Consider the following 16,527-nt stretch of genomic DNA (forward strand, 5'->3'; position numbering starts at 1 on the left):
TCTCTTTCAAGGGTACTTTTTGTCTCTAAATAAACATTAATTTAAAATACAAATTTTGTGCCATTTGTGAAGGTGGTGATTATGACTGTTCTAAGTTTCTTAGAACTCTTGGGTTAAAAAAACACGAGTCAGATTCTGGTTCTCATCATGATCATATGACCATTTAATGAGTTTTATCCTAAGTCCTTGTTTCTCATTTATGAAGCTGTACATGCTCATGAATAAAATGTTTCTTTTTTCTCTAAAATTAATCCAGCATTATTATTTAAATAATAATTTTATTATTTAAAGAGAGGAAACAGAATTTTGTTTCTTTATGTTGCATCTTGATAGTAACTATAGTTTGTATTTCTGTGTTCCTCTTACCTACCTAGAGTATTTTGACTGACAACACTGAATTAAGGTTGTTATGTTTGATTTTGGAAAAACATATGATGACAGTATGTATTGTGACACACAGTTCCAGTTTTCTCAGGATTCTGCATGCATTTATGTTCATGTGTATGTGTGTATATGCATACAACTATCCTATCTTAGTTTTGTATAATCAAACATACAGCATCTTATTTAGTATCAAATATTTCAGAAATGGAAGGAAGCTCACTATTATAGGAAGTTGTTATGTGTTGATATGCTTTGTGATCCCTTTCCTAGGTTTCCCTACTGCCCTACTTCCCTCTCATTTTCAGTGTATTTTGAACTTTTTATTAAGGCCATTTAAAACTCTGAATAGTTTCCTTCCCTATTTTTTTCCATCTCTTTTGGTGGAGCAAGTTTGTGTGCTTACCTTTCATGCTGTATATGTACATGTATTTCCCTCTTCCTACTATAAGGAATAATTAAGTGTTGAAATAGCTATGCCTAACCTCAGAATCTTCAGAAACATTTGGATAATTGTCATAGTTGGTTTAATGTAATTATTTGGCAGTAGCTAAATAATTTTAAATATTTTTCTATAATGAAAGAGATTAGAGACAAATGTGTGTTGGTGTCAGAAAAAAGATATTTGCAGTTAAAGTTCATCTAATCTTCCTTAGACTAAATAATACAGAGAAAAAAAAACAAATGACTAAGTGGAGTATGATCCCCCCCCGTGATGACTTAAACTGGATTCCAGTATGCCTGGATATGATTTTTTCATTGTATAATGCAATTGAATTTTATACAAACAGAAATTAAGAAAGTTTGTAAAATGCTTTTCAGAATTTTTACTTCTCTCTAATCTGAAGAATAATGCATAGAGTAAATAATAAACTGAAATGCTTAGCTAAAGTATATTCTTCTTGTTCCTGTGTGTGGGTCAAGGCTTTAATGTAGTTAGCTCTGATTAGTCACCTGAGTAATGTTTTCTTTTCTTTTGGGAAGAAGTTTTGTTGCTCAAAAATTAACATCATAAACCAGGAAGCTCAATTACTGAAGCTTTTTCATTGGTGTGTTAGTTACTGCTTTCATGGAATAGTATAATGACATACTTTGGGTGGAAGGGATGAAAAGTAAGAGATGTGTGTCATATAACTATGAATTTATGATTCTGACTTTCTGGTGTTTAAGAGGAGTCATCACCTATAGTCAAATTAACTTCCAACTTCAGGCTGTTTCTTTCTGTAAAATTTCTAGAGGGCCTTTGAATGCTTTAGAAACATCTGAAGACTCATCAGACTTTCTCCTTCTGCTGTTGTTTCTTTTGAATGTGAAAGTTCTTCAGAAACATAATTGCTTCCCCTGTAAAACCTAGGCTTGTGTTCTTGCTATTTGCACCCATCCCCAATGTAGTTAATCTGGAATTCAGACTAGATATAGTAATTGGAGTGAAGAGCTGGCAATAAAATGCGAAATAGAGTAACTTGGTCTTATTTTAGGTTTTTAGGTAGGTGGTACTCCATGCAGTCATTCTGATTTAAATTAAATGGAAAGAATGTAGGTGTATATCCCTGATATGGGTGGAAAAGGGGCGCAGAATTACCAAACATATTGGGAGAAATGCTAATGCCTACAAGGTTGGGTGAGTTAGAACAATGGTAATTGTGATTTACATTAAGACTGAAGAGAGCAACCAGATGCGGTGTTCTCAGCTTGCCCTATCCCATGCACATGCTTTAGGCATTGTGTCAACTGAAATTGGGACTGTGAGCCTTCACATTTTGAAATAACAGCGGTCCTCCTGCTGAAGCTGCATTATGTATGACATAATATTTTCCAGGTTCTCCTCCTAAAATATTTTAAATGTTAATTTCTGAACATAGACTTGCAGGAATAATCCTTCAGTTTCATGAAGTTCAGTTCATTCTTAAGTCATGCTGTAAATTTGTTTCAGCTCTGAAATATTACCAGCTTTACTGATAGTGCTTATGACCTCTCTTACTGTGTTTCTGACTTGAGGTGCAGAAACTTTTGTTTCATTTATTATGATTCATAAATATTTTTTTCAGATACAGTTTTGAGTTACATTTTTACTTTTATCATTTTTTTAATATGCTTACCACACGGGAAGTACACTTGCAGCTTGAATTGGAGGCTTGCATGGGTAAGCCTGTTTTGTAGAAATTGTAAATAAAGATAGGAAAACAATTTTTATGAAATGTGGCATATCAGGGGTGCTGCACACCCCCATCTTATTTATGATATAAATTACAGCATGCAAGTGATATGCAAGGTGCTCATACATGAACTGTACTTAGGAAAGTAGAATTTCTGTTTAAATGTAAGAAGTGTGGGGTTCTTTTATGTTGATTTTGTTGGGGTTTTTTTTTGAAGCTTTTGCATGAACATAAGGATTTTGGGTTACAAACCCAAAACTTATCTTTATATAATGTGGGTTACAATGTATTATAAGTGGAATTTTTTAGTGTCTGAAGATGACTGGCAAGATATAATCTGGTAACTGCCTATGTTGTGTTATTTTTAACCTTTTTTCTTTTCCATCTGAATATAAATAACACATTAACATAACATTGCCTGACTTCAATACTGTGCTAGGAACATCTTTATAGTATTTGTAATCTAATACTGCAGATAAATCGAGGGACACAAATAGTCTGCCCCCTGTATACTGATGCTTGCATGTATATTTTGAAAGGTTGTGACTTGACTCAATTTGCCAGAGATTGAAAACAGCTGTGTAATCCTTGTCTCAGGAGAGATAGTATTTGACTGGAGGAGTGTCAATGCATTATTTGAAAAAGTACAGAATTTAGTATGAAGAGAATGGGTGTTTTATATTTGTTACTTTTGATTTCTGATTAAATCAGCTAAAATACAAGGATTCCAATCTTTCTCTCCTAACATTCACTAGTGTTGTTGATGAAGTTTCGCAGGGTGTTGCTATTAGTTTGTTCTTGTCCTTGATATCTGGATCGATATCCATGCTCATTAAAAAATACAGGCAAGCTTTTGTTCTGTACATATGGTTTGGGGTTTTTTTTAACAACTTCTCTTGGTTGAGAAACTCACTTTGGCATTTTAGACACTTGATGTCTTTTTGGTTCTTGTAATTAATTTGGTTCTTGGCTGTAATTGAAAGGCTGTGGGCTTGTAGTGATCCCAGGTACACCCTCCTGCAATACAGGTAAATATTAAAGCAACTGAAATGCCTGTTTCTACTTCTTCCTGGAGTCATTGCCAAACTGTGGAGCAATCTTATATCCAGGAAACACTCTTTGAAAGATAAATTTTCAAAGAATTCCTTTTGCGTTGACCTTTTTCTGGTTTCATATGAGGGTATAGTACGAGCTGTACTTGGGATATAGTAGAATGTTTTAAGAAAAGGGCAGTTTAAATTGGGGAAGTAAATTGTGAAACTGTGAAAGCCCATGGATTTAAAAAAAGAAGCAAATTTCCCCTAGCTGAGGAATTCCTCTATTTTCCTCACAGGTTTAAATGAAAGTTTTAACTCTTCACTCTCATTAATTTATTTTCATAACCACATTATATTCTAGCTTCTTTCCCAGACACACAAAGAATCATATAATAAATACACAGGACCCTAGCTTTTATAAAGACTTGTTTTCTCTTTTCTGGGAATATGCAGCAAAGACTTCATTACTGATTCTTTCCATTTTGCTTTCTAATCGCCCACTCAGCGTACTGGGCCTTTGGTGGAAGTATGCCTGGTGGTGTAAAAATAACCGAGGGGAAAAAAAAAAAACACTAAAAACATGGAAAGTGCAGGGCTGGCAGAAAACACAAGTGGGATATATAGGCCCGTGCACACAAACTGTCTTAGCACATTCAATATCAGCACTTACAAGTTAGGTGCTGGGCTGCCATAGTATTATGTGTGCCATATAATACTATGGCAGTGCAGTGATTATGAAGGTATTGCTTGTGCTCTGAAAGTACAGTTCGGGGCTGAATGATGCTTGGCTGGGGAGGTCTGGCCCCAGAGGGCTGCTTCCACCTCTCCTCACAGGGCAGAGGGTGAAGAGCTGCACATGCAGTGTTTGCGGTACTCTCCAGGGTAGTGCTTCCTGAACAGAGTAGTGTCTGCTACATGTGTGGGTACTACAGAAGTTTCTACACCCTAGAGAGGAAGCAAGAGTAAGGAAAGCTGTGGAGAAACAGGGTTTCCATGTGTAAGATGGAAGTCCTTTAGGGAGGTGGATCCCAGATCCTGTCTTTCCTGCTCGACAGGGGTCCTATCTCCCTTGGAGGTGTATCAGCAGTGCTCTTCCTGAAAAAACTCACTGCCAAATTTGCCTTGTTTCTAGTGGTATCAGTCACAAATTTATATATGTGCCTCTAGCCCTGAGTTTTATATGGTTCATACCCCAAACTCACCATGGATTTTAGATGCTCCTCTGGCAGCTGGTGACTCCCTTGTTCAGAAATGCTGGTGCATAGCCTCAATTTTCATAATAGTCTTATGGTGAATTTGGGAGATTGGCTCCCAGACTCTTTTCAATCTTTGGGATTTAACTTTATAGCTCCTACATCCAGAGACAGTCCTGACACTTCTGGGCTTCCAACAAGGCTGGAGGAGGTCTTCCTGTCACTGTTGTGCTCATGTAGGTCAGTGCTGAAAGTAAAAAAAGCTGTATCAAACTCTGTGTCAAGTCAGAGTTAGCAAGAAGGAATTGGTTATATGGCTCCGATTAAGGAAGACAGGTGGGAGAAGTGGATCCTGGCTTTTGGTCTTGGACTTTGTTTGTGCACTTTTGTTTATTTATTTGTTTGTTTATTGTGTGACTTTCTAAACTGTTCACTGAATGCAAACGATAAGTGGACACCAAAGCACAGATGGGAGGAGCCAGGTAGTATTTCTGTGACTGCCAGGCCTCTGATTCCTTCTTCAGTAATGTGTAGTCCCCATCCTGTGTAAATGGAAGTTTACAAAGCCTTAGGTTTCTATATTTTTTCTTATTATTATTTGAGACTGTTACTGCTGCATATCTGATCCTGAAATTAATTCTTTATTCTTAAGTTGTTCAGACACTCTAATGCCTGTTCTCTGACACTGCAGAAAGGGTAAAGCAATAATTTGTGACAGAAGTGTTCTTATCTAGAGAATTCAGTACAGTATATTTTCCTTTTTTTTCCCCCTCCTCTAGACACCTAGCTGTTGGTCTGAAGAGGGAGCAGAAAAGAGGTCACATCAGCGCTCAGCATCATGGGGAAGTGCTGATCAACTAAAAGAGGTGAGAAGTTTTGCACAGTGGAGACTTTCAAGTTTTGATATGTCCAAGACATTTTTTAATCTCTATCTGGAGTCCAGGAAACTGCACCTTTTCCCTCCCCTCTGTTGCTTTTGAAACAGGTTTTACCTCCAAAATAAGTGTTGTTTCAAGAGTGGTTGTTATCTTATGCCTGTTCGATTTCCTCTCTGCCCACAATACTGTGTTGGCTGTGAAAGAGTGGCCAGACTGAGTGCTGAAGAACCAGGCTTGTCATTGCTTACCAGTTTTTCTGTTCAGAGTTACCTTAGCTAGCTTTCTGTTCTTTAACACTGCTCTCCTGAGAGGGGCAAGGTATAAGTCAGTATGTTAGCATATTCTTGTTTGGAAATGTTGTTCAAGTTTTAGGGTGGAGATAGAGGACATCATATTCACAAATGAAAAAGGAGGTTAACTGTTAGAGTAATAGTATGATTACTTGAAATAGTATTTTGCTGTAGACTACAATTGCAACTAGAAAGAACCCACCAAAACTGAAGTGGATTTGCATCATGAGAAAGTAGATACAGTAAAACGGTCTCCAGCTCAACTGAAATATCAGTATTTGTCAGGTTTTGTCTCAGTAAACTCCATTCTGTCCAGAGTTCATGTAACTCTAGCTCTGCCCAGTACTTAATAACTGGCTTCCAGTCAGCCTCATTCTGCTGTCAGGAAGGGTGCAGCCTGGGTTCAAGAGCTACACAGTTCTTTTTAAGAAGTTAATCTTGCACCACGTTCACACAGGGTGGGACTTTTTCCTGATACGCAGCTTTTGAACCCTCTCTCCTGGATCCCTGTTTAGTAGGATATTAAAAAATGAGAAGAAACATAGGTTATCTGAGGAGATGTTGTTACTGGCAATATAAGGTCTTCTTCCAGACAGCCATTGATAGGAACAACAGTTATCAAAAAGAGTGTTGTAAATTTAATTACTTGAATTTTAAAGTCAGATTTGATGAAATGGAATAATCTTGCATTCCAGTGGTGGCAGTAGCCTCATTTTTAAAGATGAGGACCTTGGCCAAAGAGGGGTCAATCCAACGAGGGTTGTCTGTTCCCATCTGATTGAGTACCTGTTATGAAACCCATCATAGCTCATTTATTAGTATATGGGCCTTCAGTTGCCTGGATGACTTCATCTGCCTCTGTGAGGAACCACTCAGAATCACAGATTAAGTGCCCAGAAATTAGTGCAGAAGGAGTTTTGTTTCTGAAAAGTTTTGGCTTAAGCATTGCCTACTAGCACAAAGGAATTGTAGCAGGGGTAGGAATAGTGTCTGTATTTCCAGGATAATGCTTGTCTGGTTTTACTGGGAGACCATCCTTCATCATCTGGCAGTTCCCTATCAAGTTCTGCAACAAGCAGCTTTTCTTCACCACAGTGCTGTGGCTGTCAGTGATAATGAAACCTTCAGCATGTGAGCAAGTCTCTACCATTGGATAACTGACCCATTGTGCTAGGCTGTCACCCTCTTTATGGATTGGCCATAAGAGAAAGATAAAAAACACGTGGCCATTGGGTTTCGTGGTTCCTTTCTGACAGAATGCAGTTTTGGAAAAAGTAGGGTGCGCGGAAAGGAGTGGTTTCTGTGCAAATTTTGCAATGGTTGTTCATCCCAAAACGTGCCTTTGTCTTCTACAGCTTATAGTTCTTCCCCTTCCTCTTTTTTCTTTTCTTCATTTTCTCAAAACATTTTTCTTGCATCTTCTAGTTCCTGAGGTTCATAATTAGTCCTGGTGTCATTCTGTGTGCATTATCCAGTCAGTTTCTCACCTGCCTTCCCTTACATGAGTTCCTACCATGTTATCTTCCAGTTTAGTGTCTGTTCTGTCTCTCCGTTGTTTAGCTTCTATTTCATCCCATGCTTTTTCCTTTCCTTCATCTGTAAGTCATGGTTCCAGCTCCTCTGTCTGGCTATTCAGTGCTTGTGTGGTGGGTATTAAGAGTTTGTTCAACATCAACAGCATCTGTGCACTCTGTTTGTTTGTACCACAGTGTTCGCAGCTCTGAGGCTTTCTGGAAGGAGAAATTCTCTGAGGCAGTTCTGTTCAAACTGTAAAGCCTACTAGGGACAGAATTACTAGCAAACGTCCTGCCATGTGGAAACTGATTTTTTTTGCTAAAGCTTCTTCAAATGTAAAGATTTTTCCAAGGAAATAGAGGGGCACATTTCCAGCATGAAGGACCCCTGGACAAATGTTTGGCTTTTTCTTCCAAAGCCTTGGACAGCAGAGCTGCCCAGGTAAAAAAGTTATAATAGTGTGTTTAAGCACATTAAATGGTAAAATGTTTTTCACCCCCTTTTCATTTTAATGTCATTCTTAAAATAACTTATAATACTTGTACTGAAATCTCTGATGAGAGGGAGATAGAAGAGCTGAATGTTGCATGGTATCCTTCAGAGGAAATTTTACAAAGCTATAGGCAGATGAAAACAAGAGCTTGAGTAGTAGAAGTATATCACCTCTCCTGGGTGTGACTGCATTTGTTATGAGTACCATAGGTAACAGTAGTTCAGCTCAGTGTTTTGAATTGTTTTCCATAGCATTTGACAGTAAACAAGTAGAGAGCTGTTTACAGTTTCCTTGGCTTGTTTGAGCATTTTGGATTCATGTTTTCATGTTCCAACAGTTTGCTGAATTATTTCTAGCATGTATTTTTTTTTATCATCTTGATACTTGTAAACTAGCCAAACACTTGTATGCATAATTTTAATTGGTTTTGATAAAAGAGGATTGAATGTGCTTTGACGTTTAAAAACTTGTTTTTTCCTTGGTGAGGTTGAGAGCTACTACAATTAAAAATATGTATTTAATACAACTGGGAATTCTTAAAAGTTTTACATTTAGTAAACCTAAAAATGTGTGTATAGACTTAAGATCCCAAGCACACAAATGAATTCTGTATTGTCGTTTAACCCCAACCAGACAGCTTTCACTCACTCATTCCCCCCCTTTCTTGCCCTCCCCCTATTCCCGGAGGGACAGAGAGGAGAATCAGAAAGAATGCAACTCCCACGGGTTGAGATAAGAACAGTTTAGTAACTAAGGTATAACACAAATCACTGCTGCTACCACCAATAATAGTAATGATAAAGGAAATAACAGGGGAAGAGAATACAACACCCCATCACCAGGCAACCAATAACTTGCCCCCCCAGCCCGATCAAGCACCAACCGATACCTCCTCCAATCCTACAGTCCCTAGCCCTTCCGGGTAACTCCCCAGTTACATCCAGGGCATGACGTGCTGTGGTATGGAATACCTCTTTGGTCAGTTTGGGTCAGGTGTCCTGTCTCTGCTTCCTCCCGGCTTCCCTCCTCCCTGGCAGAGCAGGAGGCTCACAAAGTCCTTGGCCAAACCAAAACATCATTTTTATCAGCTCTGTTCCCAGGCCGAAAGTCAAAACACAGCACTGCACCAGCTACCAAGAAAGAGAAAAATGACTGCTACTGCTAAAACCAGGACATCACATAAAAAAATAATTCACTTTGGGTAGTTGAAAATTGTTTTGCCCTTGAGTTGAAATAGCTGGGTGTCAGGATTGGAGCTGTCTAACAGTGAAATAGGCAATGACTGCTTTCTTGTCATGGGTCTATTAGAAAATTTGAAACTTCCCAGCTCTCGGTATGGACTTTGTGAAGATGGAATTTACCTTTTTGTCATCTAACAAAATTTACTTTTTATTTTTAATTTATTCTGGAGGGTTCTTCTGCTTGTTATTAGGAAGTCTTGAATATAACTTGTCGTAAGATAATGCCAGACAGCTTTAACATTATTTTAATAGACACATGTTTTGACTGGGAGATAAAGATTGCTATCAGTCTTTGTACTGGACACAGACCAAGTAGTGGTTTCAACCACTGGTGGTTTTTTTCCCTTTCAACCTGAATTGTTTGCTTGATATTCTGTTGAATAGGACCAATTTTAGTTACAGTTTACCCTGAACTGGAAAACCCCGGGTTTTAAAACAAGTAGATTTCTGTTTGTATAAGTTTTTTTAAAAATGAGTATTTCAGCTGATTTTTCACTTCCGTTAAGCACCTCTGGATGTTGTATCTGTTATACTGAGACCAGCAACCCCCTGCTGGAAGGTCCATTTTCTTCTAAGAGACTACCTGAAAAGGACTTTGGAATAAAAGAGAATCAAATATGAGAGCTTGCACTTTTTGTGTGCTTTCATGCACCAATTGAAAGATTATATTCAAACGTTTAGGGTGAATTTCTAATGCTTGTTTTGCTCTTTGACCTACTGTTTATTAACAACTGGTTCGTGAATGAGAGCTCACTCATTAATAAGGAGTTTAGCTTATTCAGCAATAGGAAGTGAACATGTTGTGTAGCCTGATTTGTAAAAATAAAACCTGTTAAGTGGTAAATATTAATGAATATTTGGACAAGAATGGTAGATGTGACATATTCCTTCATATCAGTAATCTCAATCTACATCTCTTCAAATGAAAAGTTATCAGGGTGCTCAGATTATTCCAGATCAGGCCTAATTTGCTTATTCCTCAGGTGTGTGCCATTACATTAGACTGCATGCATATTACAGTTGGTATAGAGAAGATTCATATTTATTTCAAGTACACTTCTAGCTGTAAAAAATCAGCAAACAAAAAACATATTTATAGGGTTCTTTCTAACATCTTGTTTAACAATCTTTGATGGTCATCGTATAGGGGGCCTAAGGATGGATGGAGTCTTTCTGATACATCAACAGCATTGCAGGGAGCAGTCCCTGGAAGTGGAAAGGCTGAAATCTTTCTTAATATTTTTGAAATGTGCACAGATGTGTGCTGTGTGCTCCTGCTGTCATATGCTCACATGGGAGTACTTGCCAAAAAGCTACACTTTGAAACTTACTACCAGTACAGGTTGGGGACTGACCTGCTGGAAAGTAGTGAAGGGGAAAGGGACCTGGGGGTCCTGGTGGATAGAAGGATGAACATGAGCCAGCAATGTGCCTTTGTGGCCAAGAAGGCCAATGGCATCCTGGGGTGTATTAGAAAGGGTGTGGTTAGTAGGTCAAGAGAGGTTCTCCTCCCCCTATATTCTGCCTTGGTGAGGCCGCATCTGGAATATTGTGTCCAGTTCTGGGCCCCTCAATTCAAGAAGGACAGGGAATTGCTTGAAAGAGTCCAGCGCAGAGCCCAAAGATGATTAAGGGAGTGGAACATCTCCCTTATGAGGAGAGGCTGAAGGAGCTGGGTCTCTTCAGCTTGGAGGAGACTGAGGGGTGACCTCATCAGTGTTTACAAATATGTAATGGGTGTTAGTCAGGAGGGTGGAGCTAGGCTTTTTTCAGTGATGTCCAGTGATAGAACAAGGGGCAATGGGTGTAAACTGGAGCATAGGAGGTTCCACGTTAACATCAGGAAGAACTTCTTTACTGTGAGAGTGACAGAGCACTGGAACAGGTTGCCCAGGAGGGTTGTGGAGCCTCTTATGTTGGAGATATTCAAGGCCCGCCTGGACAAGTTCCTGTGTGATGTACTCTAGGTTACCCTGCTCTTGCAGGGGGGTTGGACCAGATGATCTTTTGAGGTCCCTTCCAACCCTTGGGATTCTGTGATTCTGTGATACATGTTTATGCCTTACAGTATAGCAAAATAATTTTAAATAATTGTATCTGGATGTTGGAAGTAGGATTCAAACTGTATTTATTCCTTGATGAATTCCTTGATTTCCCCCCCCCCCCTTTTTTTCTTTAGCTGTATCCTCTAAGAAAATACTTGTATGAGAACTTTCAGCCCATCTTAAAGCTAGGTTACATGGGGAAAACATTCAAATTGGTATACTGAAATAGTTGGCACCTTTAATGTATCTCAATGCACATATGTGCAAGGCTAAGGGTTTAATGTCTTCAACAACTGAATGCTTTAAAGGCTACTCATTTGATCTTTTTCTGATGATTTACATGTGTCCTTAGTATGACTATGTGTGCCTCTGTCACCTTCATGCTCAGTACTTGTGTGAGGGAAATGGTGTCCCAAACCCTTTATGCTCTTAGCTGCCCTGTTAAAATTAACAGTTTGTTACTGCACTTTTTTTTTTCTTTTCCTCCCAGCATAGCGCATCCTTTCTTTTCTGCGTCATCTTCCTAACTGAAATATCTGTATTCCTGCCCTGCTGGATGGAGTTCAGTATCAGAGTGTATCTGCACCATTGTAATGGCTGGATCTTCCAGTAGATGTTTTCCTGATACCACTCACTTGGCACCATTTTCTTTGACCAGCAAATTCTCTGGCTCCTATTAGTTGCATCAGTTGACTGCCCAGGAGAGAAGCTGCTTCTCTGAGATACTTGGTAAAACAGATGCCATCAAGGCATATATTATAGACTTCTTCCTCACTATGCAAATTATATCTGTTTTCCTAGGATTAGGGTACCTCATACCTGTCTGCAGCTCATTCTGGTTATGTTTCATGCTTAGATTGTGCTTCTCTGCTGCTTAGGAAGAAGATGAAGATAAACTTCTAGGAAGTTAGCGCAACTACCTCTTCCTGTCAGTAGTAATGGCTTTCTTTGAGCTTGAGGTGGAAAATACTTGGCAATAAAAACTAACCTTGTAGAGGAAAAAACACCACTGGGATTTCAGGATTAGCTTTAGTAAGTGGTAAATTTACAATGGACTCTCCTTGGTGAAGAGATGGAGAATCATTTAATTTGAAGGATTGATCTACTCTTGTACCCGGTGTCACTGCCTGCTTAGTGTGGCTGCTCTGAAGCGGGGTTGTCTATGCTGGGAAGCCTCTGTCCTCCATGTATGGAGGATGGATAGGAAATAGCAGATTCATTTCTAATATGGCCATCCTTAATTTCTCTTTGGTTTTGATTTGTTGTTTTCTTTTTGTTGGATTTTTTTGTTGGTTGGTTGGTTGGTTGGTTTTTTTTCTGATAATATCTGCCACATTATGGAAAGCTAGGGTCCTTCAAATTCATGGCCAAGGACAGGTAATCTGAGAAGGCTTTACTTGCATTGCATGTTTGCCTTAAGTGATCACATCAGTTCCAGATAGTCAGATTCTTCAAGTTTTCATCTCTCTGTTTCTCCCCAGTGACCCCAGAAGCCTTTTATTTCTGTTGCTGTTAAGAACCTACTGACTGCTAAAATACACGTACTCTTGAGGTAGCTGAGAGAACCTCAGATTCCAGGGCCTTATGATTCCTTTCAGAATATCAGAGCTCCAAGGTTTCAGTCAGCCTAGAGACATACCAGCCTATCAACGCTCTCCCATTTAATGCTTTCACTGTCCAGATTTTACAGTGAGAGGCTATGTTCTCAAAGATTTGCAGGCTGTTTACAACAGAAATCAGCGAGCCAGATCTCTGGGGTGGAATTGTAGAGATCTTTTTTATAGCATGCTCCTGAGGAAAGCTCAGAAAGCCAGATTTCATTTAAATAAATAAAAAAAAAACCCCAAAACAATAAACTGACAACTTTTTAACTAGGAAGGAGCACACAGCATCAGGGAGAGACAGCAGAAGTGAAAGATTCATGTACAGCACTCTCCCTACTTTCTGATTATTCTTGTGGCAGCCATCTCCGTCCACAGCTCTTCTGTTCTGGGCCTCATTTTTCTCTTCTGTTTTTAAGGGGTTTTTTTAAAGGGGAAGATGAAGATTGTTTCCCTGTTCTCCCTATTCTCCAACACTCTGATATAAGATACAAATCTTAGATGGATGTAACCAGACTACTTACCTGCTGTCTTTTTCATCTCCCCATAGAGCTGGGCTTCCTAATTGCCAGTACTCCTACAAGGAGGATGAGGAAGTTCTGGACAAATTTTTTTTTTTTTTTTTTTCAGGGATGAGCTATTTCTTCAGACTCCTTCAGAGTTTCTTCCAATATGGTGCCTGAGTTGCACCTTTCAATAGGAGATTAGTCTAAAAAAAAAAAAAAGGGATTTAGTTCTCTAAATCTAGCTCGCCTGTGTTAGAAACTCAGTCCTATTAGGGTTCTGTCTTTTTTGATATATTCTAAACACAGGCCCTCTTGGAAGTCTGAAGTGTTTCTCTGTTGCTGAAAAGTCAAAGTATTCAGCCGTTTCTGAGTAGCAGTTCTCTGAATATGGGTAACAAGGCGTGCAAGATTGGATGTGAAGCCTTAAAGGTGATCCTTCTTTTATGAGTGATACCAGAAACATCACAAAGAAAAGTCCACAGTCTGGAGTAAAGCTCCATCCAAACCTCTTCACCAAGCACTGTCATCTCTGATGCTGTGAAGAGTGACATGAAGTGATTCTCTATCACAGAGTTGCTTTACAAGAGCATTGGTGATATATTTAACTACTTAAGAGTTAACCGCAGAGTGTATGTACTTGTAAGGTGTCTCTCAGAAGGAGAGCTTACTTTCTAGCTGATTAAGTTCTTTGAAATATGAATTCTATGTGCATCCACTTCTCCTTACTTGCCCTTCAGGTTTTTTAAAAATTGTATTTCTGGCTGAGTTAGAAATGAAATGGGGCCATGCATGCTTTGCCTTGCATGCCAGTGTGTGGAGCATGAGGGAAAGCGGGACTTGAGCCCAGAGGAAGAAATCATCCAGTCTTAAAGAAGTGTCTGTACCTGTTGTGTGAATTTGCACATAGTCTAAACTTCTGAGATAATGCTCCTAGAGGTAAATACTCTTTTTCATGTAGAAATTATCCAGGAGGAATAAATAAGTGGGTGAATCCCTAAATGAAATACTTTGATTTCTTGTTAGGGGGCAGGTCAAATGGATAATGGCTTTAGTTGCATTTGACATTTAAAATATGCAACTTTTGATTAGACTTCTTTACAGCAGCCAGCAGAAAAGAAAATTCTGCCTGCCTGAAGGAATCTTTGATAATTTAGCCTGCAGGGAAATGCTATTAAATGTATTAAATAAGTTTTCCAAGATGAGCAATGCATATTTGTTGCCAGTTGTTTGTGAAGGCTCTTTGCTTTTATGATGAATTATCATTGGGAAACTTCGGGTTGGTTTAAGATTAAATAAATTAAACTGTAGGCTTCCGAGTCCCCAGTTTAAACCAGTTACAGGCCAGAAACTGCTACAAATTGTCATTCTGACTACTTTTGTTTGCATCAGTTATTACAGTGCTTGTTTGTAAATGAGGAATTTCACTGATTAAACTAAGCCTGCTGTCACATTCAGGCTGGTGAGTAGGGCGTGTACTTTGGAGCAAGTATCTGATAAGCAGAAGAAGCTTTAATGCTCATGCTTCAAGGGAAGGCAATCACATATGTATTTAAAATCCCCCAAAGAGGACTTAAAATGTCTGTGATTTGCTTTATATGTGATGATTTGAACAGTTATCCATTCGATAACTCACTGTCACTTCACCGAACTTCTTTCCAGCAGATTGCCAAACTGAGGCAGCAGCTTCAGCGCAGTAAGCAGAGTAGTCGTCACAGTAAAGAGAAAGAACGTCAGTCACCTCTCCATGGCAACCATATAGCAATCAGTCAGACTCAGGTAAGTAGATAGTTCCTCGTATTAATAGCCTCCTACCTTATCAGGGTTGGGTGAATAGAGCACTGTTTCTTCCTGTCTTTCTTCTGTTCGTTTTCTGATGTGGTACACTGAAATGTTTAATAACCCAATACCATTGCATCTTCACTGAAATGTATCTGATAATCATCATATAATAAAAGAAAGAAGGGTTATAGCAGGGTATGGCAAGATAGCAACTGAAATATATTAAGGTGCTGTAAAAGCACTTACAAGACTGCATTTCCAGGAATACATGCTTGCTTCCAAGTCTAATTTTTGTGGTGTGCTTTCAGAAGTGTCTGCTTCTCTGGAAGGTCTTTGCTTATCAGTTCTGCAACCCAGTTTCATCTGAGCTAGCTGGGAAAAAAAATAAAAGATAAAGAAAAGGAAGTACCAAGGATTGGCAAGCCAACAATTGATCAGTCTTTGAGCAGCAAGCAGAACACTAACTGGCTTGTTACGGCCAGACTTGTAATTCACCTTACCATGTATTTACCAGTAAAAGACAACAACACTGTATCACCAGAGATATGAAGGGAAAATCTCATTTCAGTGTTCCATTTTAAGAATTTTTTCTGATACTTTGCTTATTGTTCAGTTCCCGGCCAGAGAGGCAATTTCTGCATGACATCGAGGAAAACAATATTGTGGTGTTTACTTTCGAAAAAAGGGCAGTAATTCACCTTGAATTTAAACTCAGCTAAAACCAGTGCTTGTCACACACAGTACCCCATCCCTAGTGACTGGTGACTAGAGGAGCTACCAGACTACAGGATAGAAGTCTTTTTCTTCATGGTTTTGTTTAGGAAAAACCTCTTGGTTGTTACGGTAGTCCAGAATCTTCGTCAATGCAGACTCTTCTAGCATAAGAGTTTGTGGTTACAGTGGCTATATTATAGTACAGTTGTTACAGTATATTTTGAGAGGTTTCTAGGATATTAAGTGGAAAAATTGCTATCATCACCATCCTGTTCTTGTTCCAGACAGACTTACTGTAAAACCTCCATCAGACTTAAGCTTTAGAATGCAAAATATGTCCAGATTATGTTGATGACCATTCTCATGCTCTGTACCTATGGACATTGTGATGTCAAGACTTCTCTCCAGCATCAGTCTGTGGGTTTCATATCTTCCTCTCTGAGAGGTTAAGATAAGGCTCCTAGTGTGTCAGCTTCTGTTTTCTGTTGTCTTATTGCTTACCCATTTTTCAAAGTGATGTATGAGTTTAGGCAAATTTTAATACAGCTGATAATTTTAACACAGGCTTGGCTAAGACAGTTTTTGTTTTCAGGTCATTTTTGTCATAAAAATTTGCCTATGCTCTGAATATATCAATATTCCTCTAATTATAAAGATGCTGACATATATGAAGAATGGCTTTGGACAAATTACCTGGC

General features: G+C 38.8%; 1 protein-coding gene across 4 annotated transcripts in view; it reads left to right on the forward strand.

Annotated features, from left to right (window-relative positions):
- GLCCI1 (glucocorticoid induced 1) overlaps positions 1-16,527 on the forward strand; it is a 58,009-nt gene that overhangs the window by 22,765 nt on the left and 18,717 nt on the right. For 2 of the 4 annotated variants that reach the window (XM_061344697.1, XM_061344695.1), the window contains exons 3-4: positions 5,547-5,633; positions 14,996-15,112. In XM_061344697.1, coding sequence (XP_061200681.1) covers positions 5,547-5,633; positions 14,996-15,112 — 204 coding nt within the window. The remainder of the gene's footprint in view (positions 1-5,546; positions 5,634-14,995; positions 15,113-16,527) is intronic. The other 2 variants (XM_061344698.1, XM_061344696.1) reach the window with 1 other exon arrangement.

Source organism: Neopsephotus bourkii, unplaced genomic scaffold, assembly GCF_033783945.1.
Source record: "Neopsephotus bourkii isolate Nb327-2 ecotype Australia unplaced genomic scaffold, CSIRO-AGI_Nbou_v1 NB_233, whole genome shotgun sequence".
Taxonomy (NCBI): Eukaryota; Metazoa; Chordata; class Aves; order Psittaciformes; family Psittacidae; genus Neopsephotus; species Neopsephotus bourkii.